An 18,843-nucleotide genomic window follows, 5' to 3' on the forward strand; every position below is an offset into this window, starting at 1 on the left:
ATAGGATTCCGATCCAGGGGATGATGAAGATACAGTCACTGATAATGAGAAGACCTCCAGGCAGATAAAGGCAACAAAAGCCAGGGCTACAGGAAGAGAAGGAGGGACACTGGCTGTTCTTTCCCTGGCAAGCTCCTGGCCCTGCCTGGCCTCCTTTTTTGGTCCCTCTGAGGGGAACTCATGACTCTTCAGTTTCTCAGACCTTGGCAAGCTGGAGAGGGCAGGCTTTGAGCTGTCCCAAGGTCACGCAGGATGTCCAGTAATTGTCCTAACACTTTACCTGCCACGGAGCAGTAATGAGAGAGTTTCCATTATTTTCGGGTGAGCGCTCCTGGCAGATGCCCGACAGCCAGCAGATGTGTAAAGTCCGAGGTGATTTGTAAGGGACCGGCTCATCTATGCACAGTAATTGCACGGGGCGATGTTGTCACTCAGAGGAGCATCCTGGCCTGCTGGCTGAGGTTAAGGTCAGTTCAAAGATCCAGTTGGGTCACAGGAAGTAGAACTCTTTCAGGGGCGAGTCAGTGGCTAAGACTCTGGCCACAATCTTAATGGGGCCTGCAGGCCAGCCAGGAGCATCCCCCTTCAAGGCTTTAGTGTGTTGGGATGGACCTGCAGCCACTGTCCTTCACCCGTGTCCCTTCTGTAGCTCTCTGCAAGCTGTGCCTTTTTGAGCTTTCCTCATGATGTGGGATCTGTTCTAGGTCTCCCAAGGCCAGATCTGTCCCATGTGGCGCTGGCGCTCACCCAGAGATGTAGCTGTCGTCTCTCGGCTCCCTTTGCTCGGGTCGCTGTAACAGATACCACCAAGCTGCGGCTTACACTGCATATCTTCCTTTCTTCTGGGGCTGGAGGCACTGGATGCCCATGACCAGGGTGCTTGCATGGTTGGGTTCTGGTGACATTTCTTCCTAGCTGATAAGTGACAGCCATTTTACTGTGTGTTCACATGATCTCCTTGCTGTGTGAGCTTTGAGAAAGGTTGGGGAGCAAGAAAGAGAGGGAGGACAGCTTCACTAGGCTTCTCAGGGGTCTTTCAGTTTGTTTGTTTGTTTGTTTGTTTGTGCGGGGGAGGATCTCTATGTATCTCTGGTAGGCCTGAAACTTGCCAGGAGAACCAGGCTGGTCTCAAACTTACAGCAATCCTCCTGCTTCTGCCTTCATTGTTGGTGTTACAAGCATATGTCACCACACCCAGCCCGAGTGGTCTCTGAGGATACCAGGCCTATCATATGAGATCCCCTGTCTTGTGATTGTACCTAATCATAATTTACTGTCCAAAGGCGGACATTAGGGTTTCATTGTAGATATTTGGTGAGGCATACTTCACTCCATAGCTCAGGCCATTCAGGCCTCACATTGGTATGCAGCATCTTGCCCATCTCAGTTTCAACCCAGGTACACACACAGGTCAGGCCCACACGTCTCACCCCTCCCTAGAGTAGGATGCCCCAGAGCAGAGAGTTGGGTCTGCTGGGCCCTGCCCGGGGCATAGTGTTACATTCAAAGGTCCTGGGCATTTTGTCCTCTGTGCCTGCTCACAAGTTCATGTGTAGCTGAGGGCCCCAAAAGCTTTATGCTCTCGGGCCAGGTGACCTGGGTCATTTCTCTTCTAGGAGACTTCCCTTCCTTCTCCTGAGTGGGGAATACATTACTCAGTTAGCTCGTTGGTATCAAGGGTCACCTGTGAGGAAGACCTGCCCTGGGGTATGAAGACAAGATCGGGCCATGGACATTGAGCACAATGACAGTGCTTCTCCAACCAAGAATCCATGAAAACCTGTATTGGTTTTATTAGCTTTAGACTTTAAAAATGTAATCTTTAATTTTATGTGTATGGGTGTCTGTGCACCATGTGTGTAAGTACCCACAGAGGCCTGGACAGGCTGTGTGATCCCCTGGAACTGAAGGTGCATACAGTTGTGAGCTGCCACATGGGTGCTGGGAACCAAACCTGGGTCCTCTGTAACTGCAGGAAGTATCCTTAGTCACTGGGACATCTCTCCAGCTCACACTTTGCTATCTTAATAACAGTAGTGACTACTGTAATGATTTTCAGTGATTTTAAATAAAGAGACCTCATGGGCTGGTCACAGGACCTGTGTTGACATATCAAAAGTGGGCAGTGTCGGTGGCACAAAGGGACAGGATTCTGAGGGAGAGCTCTGCATATATAGTTCCAACCCTATTGTTCCTGGACAGATGAACTAGCAAATAGAAACCACTGATTTCCAGCAAACTCATGTTGGTATCTCAGAGGAGACAAGAAGCTGCTCCCTCCCACCCTCATCAGAAGTCGTGTTTGGAGTGACAGATGTGAGGCTCTGCCATCTCACTGTCACACCGATTGCTCACTGTTCTGAGAAGGTCACATCTCCATTCATTAGCAGTAATTAGTCCCCCGAGACCCCTGCACTTCCTCACACACGTGCTCCATTAACTTGGGTGTGAATCACACATTCCAGGCACCAATCAATGAGGGCCCATCCATAATACACAAGGTGATGCTATTAGTCACAATATATTAACTGCCTAATTTAAAAATAAAAAAGCCATCTTTATGAAGGGCAATTAACCACTGAGAGTAATTGGTCATTCATAAACCTCTTATTAAGAAAGACAAATAATAAGAAAGGGAATAATAAGAATAATAAGAATCACTAAGGCTGTGGAAGATGTGGTCTGTGTGCCATAGGCTGTAGATCTAGAGTTCTTCCTAAATGGCACCCTGGTTGGTCCCTGAAACTCACCTGCTTCTGTGGGAGCTAGGGGCCCCCACAGGATTAGAGACAGCCTAAGGGAAGTGGCAGCTAAAGCGTTGTAGGCTTTTCCAAGGACTCCCTGTGAGCCCAGCATAGAGATGTCATGTCATACAGGATCCAGCAAACCACATTGCCAAACTTTCGGAGTGTGTGGGTTGGGGACAAGGGCAATAAGCACATAAATTGGAAGACTGGAGATACTTGAAGTCCTAGAGAAATAGAGGCAATACTAGAGACAGAGTGGAGCGAATATCGCAGACATGGCAGAAAGAGGGTCCTAACTCTCCCACTCGCTGCCCATGGCGGGCAGATGCCCAGCTCATCCCTGTCTTCTCTGTGCTTCACCACCCAGGCTCGTCCTCCAGATCATCTCCCATTCACTCAGTGGAGGTTGCTAGCCCCCTGACTACCTGGGAGGGCGAGGCTCCACTCCTGGAAGGGCCACTCTTCCTCCATTCACTTAGCCTACAGAACTCTCCTGGACCTGGGTATTCCTGTAAAAAGTATGGGCTTTTTATGCCCGCCCTTGCTCTGGATAATGACATAAAGACCTCTATATTTATTAAAGACTTCAGGCAGTATAGCTAGGCAGATTCTAAGCTATTCTAACCCTACTGTGCTGAGTCAGGAGCTGCTTCATAATAACAATACAAAAGTCTGGGCTGCAACCAGACCTCTGGGTACAGAAAAAAGCATTTGAATACACAATGCAAAAAACATCATCCAACATTTTCTATGGGGTTTGTGAGAGCTTGGGGGAATTGATCTGGCTCAAGAGGAGGGATGGAAAGCCTTGGGCCTTTCTGGGGCTCAGTTTCATAACCTGTGAAGTGAGATAAGTTATGTCCTTACTGGGCTTGGGACTCGTGGGCTATTAATAAGTGTTGACTTCATGCTCCAGTTTTGGATGACTGGGTCAGTCACATGACAGAACTTTGACTGAGACCATATTTGTAAGAATACTGAAGAGCACACTCCTTCACCATATGTATGCCCTTGGTTAAGATACGTGCATTTAATATTGGATTGTGTCAATTATAAAAACAGGACTTACAGGATGCATGAGGTCAAGACAGCCTCCCGGTCTCTTAGAGACCAGTGAGAGTGTGTTTAGGGATATTGTTTGAGAACCAGGGACCAGTGACCATAGGCATACTTGATGGTTTTTGCTGAGCTTCTCTGTTTTCATTTTTTTAATTACATTTGTTTAGTTTATGGAGCTCACATGTGCAGTGGCATGTGTGTGTAATTCAGAAGACATGTTAAAGAAGTCATTGATTCCATCCTTCTACCATGTAGGCCCCAGGGGCTGAACTTGGCTTGTCCGGCTTGGTGGTTTTTTTGAGATGGAGTTTTGGTTATTTTGGTTTTTGTTTTGTTTGTTTGTTTGTTTGTCTTTTTGTTTTTTCGAGACAGGGTTTCTCTGTATAGCCCTGGCTGTCCTGGAACTCACTTTGTAGACCAGGCTGGCCTCGAACTCAGAAATCCGCCTGCCTCTGCCTCCCAAGTGCTGGGATTAAAGGCGTGCACCACCACACCCGGCTTTGAGATGGAGTTTTAATTCTAGTACAGAAACTGGCCTAGAAACTCATGGCAATCCTTCTGCCTCAGGCTCCTACACACTGGGATTGCAGACATGGGTTTTCATCATCATTGCTGTTGAGATCTCTGTAGCCCTGGCTGGCTCGGAACTTGAGACTCTCCTGCCTCTTCCTAGGATTTTTAAAAAGTGCCTCCCTGATCTTAGGCTGTGCAGCCCGGGCTCTGTGTAGGTGCCAGCTAGGATCAGTTCCAGGCTTGTCTTCAGGCAGGTGAGGACTGCTCAATCTGAGTTTAGGAGCCAGCAGGACAGCTCCCATCAGTCACTGCTTCATCGCTCATCCCAGCCTTGAGCTAGGGCTTCTGGTCTGCATGGCCTCCTCCTGCATGCTGGTCCCCGGTGAGCACCAGCCTCACAGCTTGCTGTCCCTGTGCAGTGTGTGTGCTGGCTGCCACCTAGGATCCACTCCTGCTGCTGGATGTGCCCTCCTTTGCTCTCTTGCAAAGCTGGCTGGTACTTTCTCCTCAAGGTCTCAGCTCCAGGTTGCTTCCCGGTGAGGGCCTCCCCACAGCCTTCTTGTGTATCTAGCTGTAATCCCTTCTCCCCATGTGGTTTCTTCATGGCCCCTCTCTTCCCAGGTGCAGATTGCCCTTCTTGTGATCCTTCTTGTTCACTGCCAGCCAGCCTCCATGCTACCTGAGAACTGTGACCAGGGAGGCCATGGCCATTCCCAGCACCCAGGGTGTAGCAAGTACACAGTGATTATCTGTAGATGGGATGAATGTCATCTCATTGGGGGCCTTTCGAGGTATCCTTTCTGTGGCTTTGTGTCCCCAAAACTCAAGTGTCACCAGGACACTCTGAGGGAAGGGTCATGGTGCTGTTTGTTCTAAGTGCTATTAATAACCATTAGTTCTTAGTATGATCCAGCCATCACTGCTCAATGATCAAGGCAGAGTCTTACTGATTTGTTTAATCAGCTTTAGCACAATAATTAATTACCCCCAGACTATTTTTCTTTCTTTCTTTCTTTCTTTCTTTCTTTCTTTCTTTCTTTCTTTCTTTCTTTCTTTCTTTCTTTCTTTCTTTCTTTCTTTCTTTCTTTCTGAGATAGGGTTTCTCTGTGTAGCCCTGGCTGTCCTGGAACTCACTTTGTAGACCAGGCTGGCCTCCAACTCAGAAATCTGCCTGCCTTTGCCTCCCGAGTGCTGGGATTAAAAGTGTGCGCCACCACGCCCGGCTCAGACTATTTTTCTATGCTAGACTGGCTACTTCCTAGCTGTGTCCCCTAGGTTCCTTGCTGTTTGTGTCTCACCCAGGTTGTTTCTACTCCCTCAGTCGTCAGAATGGCCTTCTCTCAGCTCAGCTCCTGGTTCATCATGTCTAGTGGAGACCTCCTACTCTCTTCATCTTCTTTCTTCTTCTTTCTCCTGTTCTTTCTCTCCTTGCAACCTGCAGCCTGGTAAGCGAGGCCACGCCTACCTGTATTCTTTCGCAGTAATTGTCTGTAATCACTTTTATTTAACCAAAAACTTTACATTGGGGTTTATACAACAAGGGCAGGCCTGGGGACAACTAGATCTTGGGGTTCAGAATTTAGCATTTGCATACACAGCGTCAGACCAACCCTCAACAGCTCTTGGCTTTCAGTGCATCTCAGTTTTATGGAGCCTAGATGCTGGGTTTGTGCAGAGTGGGGTTCTCTGATTATTGATGTTAGCCAGAAGTCAAACCTCAGCTTGGTACCTCTGCCTTGCCCCGTTGAAGAAGTATGGATCCAGAGTTAGTAACTCGTAGACGTGGGGAATGCAAGCACCGTGGAATGAGAAACGTGTGTGTGGTCTGGAGTGCCAGATAAATGTGGCCCGGGTGGAAAGGTGACATGTCTGCAGTGGGGTTGGGATGAAGTGTTCCAAGCAGAGGTAGGGAGACCTTGGGAAGTCTCATCTGACTCACATCATGTGAGGATAGACAAGCCATTTGGAGATGTGGTCTGCCAGCATTTTCTGTGTCAAGTAGTGGTCTATTCCAGCTGTGAAATCCTAGGCTGAACACATCTGTGTCTGTCTGGTACACACTGCTTCTTAACCAGCTGCCCTTGCAAAAGTCCCTCTCTGGTCTCTCCTCAGGAGGCAATGTTCTTCTGTGCTGAACACATTCTCGTTTGTGTTTTCCTGTCCTAGACTGAAACAGTCCCCGCTGAAAGTGAGGTTCTGTACCAATGAGTCCCAGAAATCCCTGAGAGAGCTGGTGGGGGTGCTTCAGCAGCTGGGGTTTGACATCTCAGAAGAAGAGGTGACTGCCCCTGCACCAGCCACCTGCCAGATCCTGAAGGAGCGAGGCCTGCGGCCACACTTGCTTATCCATGAAGGTAGGCCTGCCTTGGGCTTGACTTTTGAGGTAAAGCCTGAGGAGAAGGCTTGCATGCACGCACACATGCACACATGCACACATGCACACATGCACACATGCACACACACGCCCCTTGGGCCAAACCATGAGAAACACATGCACAGCAAGCCTGACTTCTTCCGTGACACTTGTGAGTTTTCAGAATTCTTGAGGCTTCCTGCTGGGGGATGGGGGAGAGGTAAGATCAGGCCTCAACTTTAACCTCCAGCCTCAAGGCTAGCTTCAGGATGCTCCTTAGAGGAAAGCCTGAGTGGTGTTCTTCGATCTAGGCAAGAGGTCAGGGATTCACCTAAGGGATTATTGAGAGAGGAAAGGAGGAAGGAAGGGCGCGGGGTGAATATGAAGGTATGCAAATCAAGCTTGCAGTTCATAGCTTTCCAGAAACTGCCACCCACAGCCTTGAGCTGCCTCAGTGATAGCTGGTCCTGCTGTTTGGTGAAATCTGCAGATGGCTTTGGAGCAAGGTCTGAAGCCAGATGATTTTGGTCAGAATGCAAGACCAGAGATCCTTGAGCCCTCAGTGGGGAGCTTTTGTGGAACAAAGCAGAGGGAGAGGTTTTCTTGAGGTCACTTTTTTGTCTTCCTTCCTTCCTTCTTTCCTTCCTTCCTTCCTCCCTTCCTTCCTTCCTTCTTTTTTTCCTTTCCTCCGTCAATACCGGTTTCATTTTGACAAATCTCTGGGCAGGGTACTCATCTGAGGAGGAGAGCGCTCTCTGGAAGGCTGGAGGGTGGAACCATTGCCCTGGCATGGTCATGCTCGCTCAGCCTTTAGAAATCATCTTGCTCACATCCTTTGTCTGTAGTTAGGAGCGCTGCCAGGGTTGCTAGGCATGTACGAGGAGTAGAGGAATTGGGGCAAATGCAGCATTGGCTCAGAGGTGGTGCTAACCAAGGAATCCAGCCGCCATAACAGAGCTGGGGGCGCGTGCTGCTGCCGTGCCCGTGTTTTCAGGAAACACCTGGTTTTAGGCTTTGATTTTCTCTGGGTTTTATTACTGATGTTTTCTTCCTAATACTTTACTATGAAAATATTCAAATATATAACCAACCTCAAAAACATTTACTTTGGGGGCTGGTATGGAGATGACTCAGTCAGTAAAATACCTGCTACACAGGCACTAGGAGTTGAGTTTGATCCTCAACAGCTGTGTGTAAAGCTGGGCACAGCGGTGTACCCCTATAATCCAAGAATTGAGACATGAAGATCCCTGGGGCTTGCTGGCTATCAGTCTGGCCCAATTAGCACGCTTCAGGCTCAGTAAGATATATCAGCAGACAAGGTGGAGAGCCGTTGAGGAAGACGCCCAATATTGTCCTAACCTCCACAAGCATGCACACACGTGCACACGCACAATTAAAATATTTTTCCCACCTCCTGGACATAGAGAAAGATATTCCATAGTGTTTTCTTAGCTCTGTGTCCATTCGTGCCTCTATCTGTCTGTTAGTTTTACTTTTGCGTCACTCCCCAGTGGATGTTGGTACCGTCCTCAGCATTTCATAGAGCTCAGTATGTGGTCAGTTTGCTTTCTGCTGATGTAAGATTTTACATGCAGTGAGAAGCTCAGAGCTCTCTTACACTTTTTGTTTGTTTGTTTATTTTTCTAAGAGAAGGTTTCTCTGTGTATCTTTGGCTGTCCTGGAACTTAGTCTGTAGCCCAGGCTTGCCTCCAACTCACAGAGATCCTCTTGCCTCTGCCTCTACCTCTCGAGTGCTGGGATTAAAGGTGTGGGCCTGGGCTTGGCTCTCTACTGCTCTTTCGCTGGCCTTAATTTTCATGCCCCTAGAATCCCACAGCCCCTAGAGAGCTCCAATATTATCACCCTGAAGCTTCCTGCACGCCCTTCAGTCAGTCTCCAGCCCTGCCCCCTTAGTGACAGTCATTAGTGATAATGTAAATAAATGTACCTATTTAGGATTTCATACCAATAGAGCATACCAATGTATAATTGATCCAGGGACCCCAAAGACCACTTTAGGTCTCATTGGTTCCCTGGAAGGGCTCCCAAAACTTAGAGAGACATTGGAATCCTTGGAATCAAAGTTGGGTACAGTGAAAGACCACAGCTCAGCTCAAGAAGGGAGGAGCTGCTCGGGGTAAAGGGCAGGAAAAGCCAGGAGTGATATCCCAGTTGTCCCTATGCTGGATGTGTTCCACTGACTCAGCAGTGAAGTGTGACACTGCAGGTTGGTAACAGGGATGCTGGAGGGAGCTTTGGTGCCTACACTCTTCTGAGAAGGGCTGGTTGGTCATCTAAATACACAGTCCTCATGTGACTGGCCTTAGGGACTCCATCTCCAGCCACACACTTCACTCAAGATCACACTGGCCCAGTATGATTCAGTTGGTCAGGAGCGAAAACCCCTCCTATCAAACAGGATTTTGTAGGGTCTACAGGGTCCTCCCTAGAGCTGTTGGGGGGGGGGCCTGTCTTAAGGTAGGCCTTTCTCTGGAGTGTACAACCCTGCTGAGTTAATCCCCTCCTTCACAGAAAGTCTGTGTAAAGCTCCTCTTGTTAGCCTAGAGGCTCATCATAGTGTTACCCGTGCCACTGTGCTCTTGCTCTTAGCCATGTAGGGAACATACCACAGTATATTTATGCCTGGATATTTCCCAGCTTCAGGTCTGTCCTAGGGTTTCTGTTGCTGTAAAGAGACACTATGACCATGGCCTTTTTTCTTTCCTTCTTTCCTTCCTTCCTTCCTTCCTTCCTTTCATTCATTCATTCATTCATTCTTTTGTCTTTCTTTCTTTTTGAGACAGGGTTTCTTTGTATAACCCTGACTGTCCTGGAACTTACTCTGTAGACCAGGCTGGCTTTGAACTCTCTGAGATTTGCCTGCCTCTGCCTCTGAGATTCAAGGCGTGTGCCACTGCTTATAAAGGAAAACATTTCATTGAGGCCGGTTTACAGTTTAGAGGTTTGGTCCTTTATTGTCATGGTGGGAAGCATGGTGGCACAGAGGCAGACATGGTGCTGGAAGAGACAGCTGAGGGAGCTACATCTGGATCTACAGGCAGCAGGAAGAGAGTGACATTGGGCCTGACTTGAGTATTTATAGCCCATCCCAAGTGACACCCTTTCTCCAACAAGGCCACACTTACTCCAGCAAGGCCACACCTCCTAATAGTGACACTGCCTATGAGCCTGTGGGGACCATTTTCATTTAAACTGTCACAAGGCTGTTCTGAAATACATTTTCTGCCAGGCAGACCTGGCAGAGGAAGGAGCTGGGAGTAGGCCTCATGCTGAGCTTGAGGTTCTGTCCGTCTCTCTTGTCTTTCCAGGAGTCCGCTCAGAATTTGATGACATCGATATGTCCAACCCAAACTGTGTGGTGATTGCGGATGCTGGGGAGGCCTTTTCCTATCAGAACATGAACAGAGCCTTCCAGGTGCTAATGGAGCTGGAAAACCCCGTGCTCATATCCCTGGGAAAAGGGTGAGTCGGCAGCAGAGGGAGTGTGCGGGCAGCTCTGCCCTGTGCCTTGTGTTCTCTGTGCTGGGGCCGCGTAGAGACAGCTTCAGACAGGGCTTGGGAGTGAGCACAGGGGCTCTCCTTCCTCCCTCGCCTTTTCTCCCCATTCTTCCTTTTTTTCCCCCTTTAATTATCTTTCCAGAGCTGTCTGACCAAGTTTCTGTATGAATCTTGGACCAGGAGAGGGATGGGGGCTTCAGCCCTGAGGAAACCTCAAAGGCCAGGTGTCGGCTGTCCAAAGTTTATGGTAAAGGAAGCAAAGGCCCCCTAGCACAGGACGTAGCACAGGGTGATCAGTAATGGTTCCTAGGGATACTTGATATAGAAATAGGTGGACTTGGGTCTGGGAGGATGCTCTAGGCTGGGGGCTGGGGGCTGGGTGCCTTCTTTATAGAGTTGGGATTTGGTCCCCATCCTTTGGCCGTGCTTTTACACCTGAACACCATACCAGTCAGCTTTGTCACTCCAGCGATACCAGAGGTAAACAGAGGAGAGGGAGGCTCACAATCTCAGAGGCTTCATGGTGCCTTGCTTTGGGCCTGTGGTGAGGGTGGCTTTCATGGTAGGAGATGAGTCCAGCTCATCTCCATGGAGGTTGGTGAGCAGAGAGAGAAAGAGGAGGAGTCCCAGTATCCCCTCAGTGGGCTCCCCCTTTAGAGACCTAACTTCTTTTTACTAGAGCCCACCTCCCTAAGGATGTACCACCTCTCCACATTGCCATCAGGTGTGGACCAAGCTCTTGGGCCTCTGGAGGACAGTCAGGATGCAGACTCTGGCACCATGTTTTGTTTTTTTGGTTTTTGGTTTTTGGTTTTTGGTTTTGTTTTGTTTTTTGTTTTAAAGAAAGCATTGCTGACTTAGCATCCTTCTTTCTCCCTTACATTATTTTATTTTTTAATATGTCTTTATTCATTTTTAATTAAGAGAATTTTGTTTGTTTTTATTTGTTTCACAGCAGGGTTTCTCTGTGTAGCCCTGGTTGTTCTGGAACTCACTGTGCAGACCAGGCTGACCTTGAACTCAGATCCACCTGCCTCTGCCTCCTCCTGAGTTCTGGTGTGCACCGCCACCACTTTTTAAAAACTTTTATGTATATGAAAGTTTTACCTCCATGTATGTATGTACACTACATATAGGCCCACTCCTCACAGAGGTCAGAAACGTGTCAGACTCCTTGGAAGTGGAGTTTTGTGAGCTACCATGTGAATTTTTGGAACTAAACTCGGGTCCTCTGTAAGAGCAAGTCTGCTGAACTGCAGAGCTATCTTTCCAACCCTATTTCCTAACTGAGACAGGGCCTAGCACACTCCCACACTGGCCTGAAGCTAGTTACTGTTCTATATGATTCCCTTGCTTCCATCTCCTGACCTCGGGAGTTATGGACATGTGCCATGGTAGCTAACAAAGCGATTTTCCCCCTCAAGGCCTTGTCCATGCCAAGTAAGGCTGGACCACTGAGCTATAGCCCAAGGCCTGCTAGCATCTTTCCTTACCACATGCTCATTGAAGAAATTTAGAAATCTCAAAGCCTAAGAAGAAGAGAAAGGTATTTGCAGCCTCACTGCGTAGCACAAACACCGGTATTTGAGTGCGTGTCCTCAGCTGAATGCTTACAGATGCACACATTCATCTGGTTTTATAACTGTGAAGGATGCACACTTCTGGATGTATCTGTGAGGGTAGTGTTGAGAGGTTTAATCGAAGAGGGAAGACCTGCCCTAAATGTGGGCAGCATCCCATGTACGTGCGTCCTGGAGTAAGAGGAAGGGGGAAGAAGGATGCTGCTGACTTGGTACCAGCAGTCACCTGTTTCTCCTTCCTCGCTGTGATGCAGCTTGACCTGGCCTGGCCGCTTCATGCTTCCCCACCCCGGCGTTCTGTGACCCTCAGACCCTGAGTCTGTGTTTCCTTCCCTTCTTAAATTGTTAGGTATTTGGTCACAGCAACAAGAAAAGGAAACTAATGTGGGAGTCGGCTTGACCTTGTTTTATAAGCTGTAGGGTTTTTTTTTCTTTCTGTTTTCATGTGTGTATGTACATGTTTTCATATGCATGTGTGTGTGTGTGTCTGTGTGTGTGTGTGTGTGTCTGTGTGTGTGTGTGTGTGTCTGTGTGTGTCTGTGCTCGCACATGTACATGTATATGGAGGCTCAAGATTGTTGTCAGGAGTATCATCCTCCATCCGTCTCCCACCTTATTTAGTGAGGCAGCATCTCTCAGTCAAACACAGATCAGAGGTATGGACCGATCTCACTAGCTGGCTTGTTGCGGGGTCCTCTGTCTCGGCCTTCCAAGATTGGAGCTATAGGTGGGCCATTATGTCCTTCAGGCATTTATATGAACTGGGGTCCTGCAACTCCAGTCCTCACCCTTGTGTAGCAAAGGGTTTACATACTGAGCCATCTCCCCAGACCCCTTGGCCTGTTTCTTATGGTCAGCAAACAGTAGCTTGTGAATGACTTTGTACACACAAATATCTCTGTGACACAGTTATCCATTTTGTGAGATGATTTCCAGAAGGTTGTGTGTGTCTCGCCCGGTCAACAGAAACAGCAACACAAGTTCAGAATCTCATACATTTGAGGTTGCATGATGCTTTGGAGTTCCTGCCCAGCTTGTAGGCAGCAGGGTATCCTGCCGGAAGTATTTCCATCCTGTGCTTTGGTGACTGGGCCCTCGTGCCCACTGAGCTAGGCACACTTGGACTGCTTAACTCAGTGATCTGGGCCCTGTCCTTGGATATTTGAGTTAGCAAACCTGCACTAGAAAATGTGCATAATGAAAAGGTAATATTATAGGTCATTTATGTCAGCTCATTTTTGTTGAATGCAGTCTCATCGTTGCTAGGGGCTATTCCAGATTACAAGTAGTGTCTGAATAAATGCATTGGTGAAAAGGATGGTGAAAATAGCAATCGCTTGCTCTTGGCTGGGTGAGAATTTGGGCACACTCAGCCGTGGGTAACACTCATTTGGTATGAGTGGGGACTCCAGCCCCCTAGACTCTGACTTGGGTGAAAGGTGGGGTGTTTCAACCCTAGGGAAAGGGCTCTACAGCTTTCTGAGAGTGGCAGCCTCTCCAGGTAGCCCAGAGGCCCAGGAAGAGCTCCTGTCACTAGAGTCAAGGCTGGAGTGGCCTCCCCGAGGGTGCGAGGAGGCAGGATGCCCCTCTCCTGGAAATGGAGTGATTTACATTTGGCATCTGTGCGGACAGAGAGAGGGAATTGGCTTTGTAATTTCTCCTGTCATGCCGCGCCATCAGGAAATTAAGCTGTTTACTCTGCAGACTATGGAGGTTAATGGCTCTTCTGGGAGAGGTCAAGTGGTCATTTTGCAGGGAGGCTGCACCGAGGAATCGGAAACGGCAGGAAAACGAAGCATAAAATCTGAGCTGACTGCTCTTCCACTGTGGCCTGCGTCTCCAGTAGCCACAGTGGCCCTCAGTAGCTGGAGGGCCCCCCGGGCTCTCCTGCAGTGGGCCACACGGTGCCAGAAAGAAAAGAAGACTATATCCTGTCACTAGTGAAGGGACATACATTTAAGATGCCTGTTCGCTATTTCCCTTAAAGTGTTTACGGCCAACAGTTGGCTTCAGGTAGATTTTTGATTTCCTAAATGAGTAAGAAATAGAGAAATTGTGGGCTCTATAAAAAGCAGCCCAGATTCAGTTTAAAAAAGTAAGAAAGAGAATGGGCAGGGGTGAGAGGGTAAGTAGCTTGTTGTTGGTAGCATGTGTGAGACTCTCGGTCTTGGTTCCATTCTCAGCACCATATAAACGGAGGTGGTGGCGTACACCTGTAGTTCCAGGACTTGGGGGTGGAGACAGAAGGATCTCTGTGAGTTGGAGGCCAGCCTGGTCTACATAAAGAATGCCAGGCTAGCCGGGCTACATAGTTAAGAGCCTGTTTCAAAAACAAGCCTCCGCTTGTTGAGAGGGGGGGGGGGGGCAAGGTTTCCATTTTGATTCCCGAGACTCCTTCTCCTCTGGCTCAGAAGGCCGGGCTTTGGTGAGTCCAGATAACCTGAAGTCCTTTTTACTTTCGAATAAACTTCTAGATCTGGGGCCAGCAGAGCTGTGGTTCGAGGACTCCTTAGGGGTGCCGTTTCTAAATGAGAGGGGCCTGTTTCCATCCACCCAGTCTCCGGGATCCTGTATCCATCTGTCCCCAGGGCAGCTTGGAAATCCCCAGAATCCTCGGCTGAGAAACAGCTGCGCCTGTTCCAGTTGTGTTGTAGAAGTTTCTGTTTGCTTCCTGGCAAACGCCTCTGAGCTGAGTTAGGTCTGTCCCTGCTCTGTCCTCTGCCCAACCCACCTCTGCCCACCCTCTCCTTCTCCTGGGAGCTTCCTCTGAGCAAGAGTTGTAGCCTCTGGGCCCGTGTGCAAGGAAGATGGCCCATCTGTGGGTTTGGAGGTGGCCTAGTGTGAAGCCCATCAGGTGCTCTAGTGATCCCAAAGTGCTCCCTCGGTCTTCGGACTCCTTCCCCTCGCTCCATGTGAGCCGCCTCCCCTCAGGACACAGCTTGTCTCTCTGTCACTTACTCGCGCAGCTCACCATCTTTGCTCTCACAGTTTCTCTGTGAGTCTTTTTGCATCTCTTCTATGCTGGGAGCCAGGGGTGCATGCCAGGTGCCAGGTCCCAGGTCGTGCAGGTCCCTGAGCCCTTCATAGAGTCCTGGACTGAGACTAAGCCACCTGCCACCCAGACAGTGCAGCTCCAGCACCAATGGCTCCCTCTGCTGGACAAATACTGTTTATCCTTCTCCAGTTCTTTGAAGCTCTGGACCTGGCTAAGGAAATAGGCATTATAGTTTATTGTAACAATAGAAAAAAAATAAAGCTGTGTGTGTACGCATGCATGAATGCCTGGGTATGTGCGTGCGGGCCTGCCTGCCTGCTGCCTGCCTGTGTGTCAGTAAGTGTAAGCATGCTCGTGCCAGGGTAAGCATGTTTGAGGTCACAGGTGTGTGTGTGTGTGTGTGTGTGTGTGTGTGTGTCTGTCTGTCTGTCTGTCTGTCTGTCTGTCTTCCTGTGTCTGCCTGCCTACCTGCATGTTTGTTTATAAGTGTAGGTGTGCTCATGCCAGGGTGTATGCATGTAGAGGTCACAGGACAACCTCGGGAATCACTCTTTATCTTCTACCATGTTTGAGACAGGGTCTCTTTGTTGTTTGCCAGGCTGGTTTCTGGGGCTTTGTCTGTCTCTGCTTCTCATCTGTCGCAGGAGTGCTGGGACTGCAGACACATGCTACCAGGCCTGGCTTCATGTGGGTTCTGGGGAACTGAAGGTCCTCATGCTTGCTTGGCAAGTGTTCTACTCACTTAGCCACCTTGTCAGCCCCAAGAAGCCTTTTAAGAAAATTTCTTCAGGGCTTCAGAGATGACTTAGTGGTTAAGGTTGTTGGCATGCAAGCAAGAGGGTTGGAGTTTGGATACCCTGGACCCACATAAATGCCAGCTGGTGTAGCAGACTGCCTGTACTTCCAGGCTGGTAGAGATGGGATATTCTAAGAGAAGGATGGCTGATGCAAGACTAGTGCTATCAGCAAACCCTGAGTTTGACTGAGACACTACTTCCCCCCAAAATTACAGTGCAAAAGTGGCCCAGGGAGCTTGACACGTAGCCTCAGGCTTCTGCATGTGTGCACACATGCACCACACATACATGTCACTGCTCTAGAGACCGTGGGACTAGGAGGATGGGGAACGAGTCAGACTAAAGCCACATGCAATTGCCTACGTTATTCAGAGCATCTGACAATTTATACTCTGAGGGTTAAGAGAAATCACATGAGTAACGTTTTCATGAGTTTGAAAGCTGCATACAATCATGAGAACAAGCTACACGTGGCAAAAATACATTCTCCATAGAGGCTTATCAAGTATGGCTTCAATGTCTAATTGAGTAACAACAGCAAGCAAGAATGAGTATTGGAAGTAACCTCACTCCTAGCCGCTATACCTGGGAGGAGCACAAAACACTTTCCAAGAATAATTCCATGTTTTGAAGAAATTGAGGTCATAGAGTCTTGTCTTGTTTTCTTGGCATTTTCTCACAAGCACTCAGCGTTCTCACGTGACTCCATTCCTGGACCGTGTTCCAGCACATGCACATGGAAAGGTGAAAAAGAAAAGACATTCGTGAGATCGGATCTGCTATGTATCCTCAGCTGACCTAGAGTTCACAATCTTCCTGCCTCAGCCTCCTGAGTGCTGGATTACAGGAGTGACCCCACCAGGCCTGGGGCTTGTATTATTTTACCACTGAGCCTCCTATCTCAGGGCCTCTGTCTTAGCTCCACGAGCAGCTGTTTATAGTAGTCGTCTCCAGTCTTTTGGTGAGTGGTGTTTGTGTTCTAGGCATTGTGTAAGGAATGGTGTTGTTTATGTAGTGTGTTACTTTGCCCTAGATATGGGTGGTTTTGATTGCTTTGACTATGTCACAGGCGAGGAAGCTGAGGTCTAAAGGCTTACATAGAGCAAAGTCACTTTTAGAAATCAGAGAAGGAATTTCAGTATTGAAGACAGCCTACATCCCCTGTTCTCGGATCCTCAGCTCGCATGCTGAGTTAATGTCCCCTGGACGGAGAAGGAAGGGAAGACTGACGTGGGTGCTCAGACTCCCCTAATAACTCAGAACTTGGATTCCTGTGCCATTTTCTGGGTTTCAGTGAACCTCATCTCTGGAGGGTGATGGCTAAGCCACCTTCTTGCCTCCTTGGTCACGTGGCTTTGCTCAGAGAGCCCCAGAAATGGATGACATTGCAGCTAGGACTCTTATGTACCTCGAGGGAGGCCTTGGTCTGATGTGGATGGGCTGTGGGTCTAAGCACTGGGGCTAAACCGAGGAACCCTCCGAGGAGCTGAGCCTGCGCTGTCTCTGGGAGGTTGGGAAGACATTCTTGTCTCAAGGAAGCAGCTGGTGCCTGTGAAACCTGGCACCTTGCCTGACCCCAGCTAATAGGGATGTCGCAGGCTGCTGTGGAACTAATGGAGCACTCTCCTCAGGCAGCAGTTAGGGGTTAATTATTAGCAATTAGGGAGTCAGCACATGCTCTGGGGGGGCTGCCGTCCCTTCCCGAAACACGGGTCACTTGTCTTCCTCTGTGTTAGTAACGGGATCCATCTGTCCCCCTTGGGTTCCTGGTTAATCATTGTGGTAGGGGTCCCTACAAGGCCAGCAGCAGGGGGCTAGTGGCTGAATGACCCATGATGCCCCACTGCCGCTGGCCCTCTGCTTCTGCCATGTGGCCTCTGTCGGTTACTCTCAGCATGGCATCGGGACTGGCCTGCACCTGTGGCTCTCTGTGAACCCCCTTCCCTTGTGCTCTCTTGCAGACGCTATTACAAGGAGACCTCTGGCCTGATGCTGGACGTTGGAGGTTACATGAAGGCGCTCGAGGTACCTGCCCTGGTGCTGCCCCAGGCCCTGGCTTTCTGGAGAAGATGGTGTACTTTATAGACAAGTAGCCTCTCATGTTTCTGAGTGGAGCATCCTGTGTGGGGCTTGAGCCACACCCCCGTCTCCTCTGTGGAAGTAATGGAGGTCTCTCCTCAGGCAGCAGTTAGGGTCCATTATCTTGATCATCACACAGTCATTATGTATGTATGTGTCATCCCTCTGACCCCCAGCCAACCTCTGGGTGCTCTTTCCCAGCATGCTCTTCACCACTCTGACTCATGGCTTTAGTGTCTCTTCAGATCACCTGCTTCCTTCCCAGCCCTGTAACCCCTCAGGCTGTGTGTCCTCCCAACTCCTCTCCTGAGATGACTTTCCAGGTTATAAAGCCTTCTGTGGCAAGACCTCCAGAGTCCACTGTGACTGGCCTGTCAGTTACCCCTGCCCAGATTCCTGCTAGACCATGTCCCAGCTCCACAATAGTAGCAGCCCCTGTCCACCTGTGCCCAGGCGAGAAGGGTGAGCAGGTGGGTGGATTGAATCCTAGACACACTTAGGAGGGCCTTTGATCTACTTGGAGGTGGGTAGCAGGGAGAGGCAAGAGATGGGATTGTAGCTGAACAGGCAAATGAGAGCCTTGGTCTCCTGTCCCTTGGGAGACTCGTGGTTCTGCTAGGTAAGGTATGCCACTTGCTGTGGGCACTCTTGAAGTAGGCGGCAGAGCTGGAGGTAGGTGTCCTAAGCATTCTAGGCAGCAGCCTGTTGTGGAGTTGTGACACGCTTGCCTGTGAGAGGGTTTGAGGCCCATGGCATCCTGATCATCATGAGGCGGTCAGTCTTTCCATGTGTGTCTACTCCCGTGTTCCTGATCTGAAACTCATACTGTGTCTTCTCTTTGCCAGTATGCCTGTGGTATCAAGGCTGAAGTGGTGGGGAAACCCTCCCCTGAGTTCTTCAAGTCTGCTCTACAAGCCATAGGGGTGGAAGCCCACCAGGTAGGCACAGCAGAATTTCCTTTCTTCTTTACATGTTTAAAACGACATTTACTTATTTATATACTTATTTGGGGTATGAGATTGTGTGGGTTCCGGGAACCAAACTCAGGTTGACAGGATCAGCAGCAAGTGCTAACACCCGCTGAACCATCCTGCTGGCCCCGATCGTTTCTCACCGTGAGGAAGGAGACAGTTTCTTACCATGCAGCCCAACAACTGGGTCACACAGAGTCTTCACTTCGAATTGTTTTTGTCCTTTA

At 49.2% G+C, this 18,843-nt stretch overlaps 1 protein-coding gene across 3 annotated transcripts in view; it reads left to right on the forward strand.

The window, feature by feature from the left end:
* Positions 1-18,843, forward strand: part of Lhpp (phospholysine phosphohistidine inorganic pyrophosphate phosphatase) — a 95,806-nt gene that overhangs the window by 13,382 nt on the left and 63,581 nt on the right. The window contains exons 2-5 of one of the 3 annotated variants that reach the window (NM_029609.1): positions 6,486-6,673; positions 10,005-10,158; positions 17,528-17,591; positions 18,491-18,583. In NM_029609.1, coding sequence (NP_083885.1) covers positions 6,486-6,673; positions 10,005-10,158; positions 17,528-17,591; positions 18,491-18,583 — 499 coding nt within the window. The remainder of the gene's footprint in view (positions 1-6,485; positions 6,674-10,004; positions 10,159-17,527; positions 17,592-18,490; positions 18,584-18,843) is intronic. The other 2 variants (XM_006508297.2, XM_006508298.4) reach the window with 2 other exon arrangements.

This window comes from Mus musculus, chromosome 7 (assembly GCF_000001635.26).
Source record: "Mus musculus strain C57BL/6J chromosome 7, GRCm38.p6 C57BL/6J".
Lineage (NCBI taxonomy): Eukaryota > Metazoa > Chordata > Mammalia > Rodentia > Muridae > Mus > Mus musculus.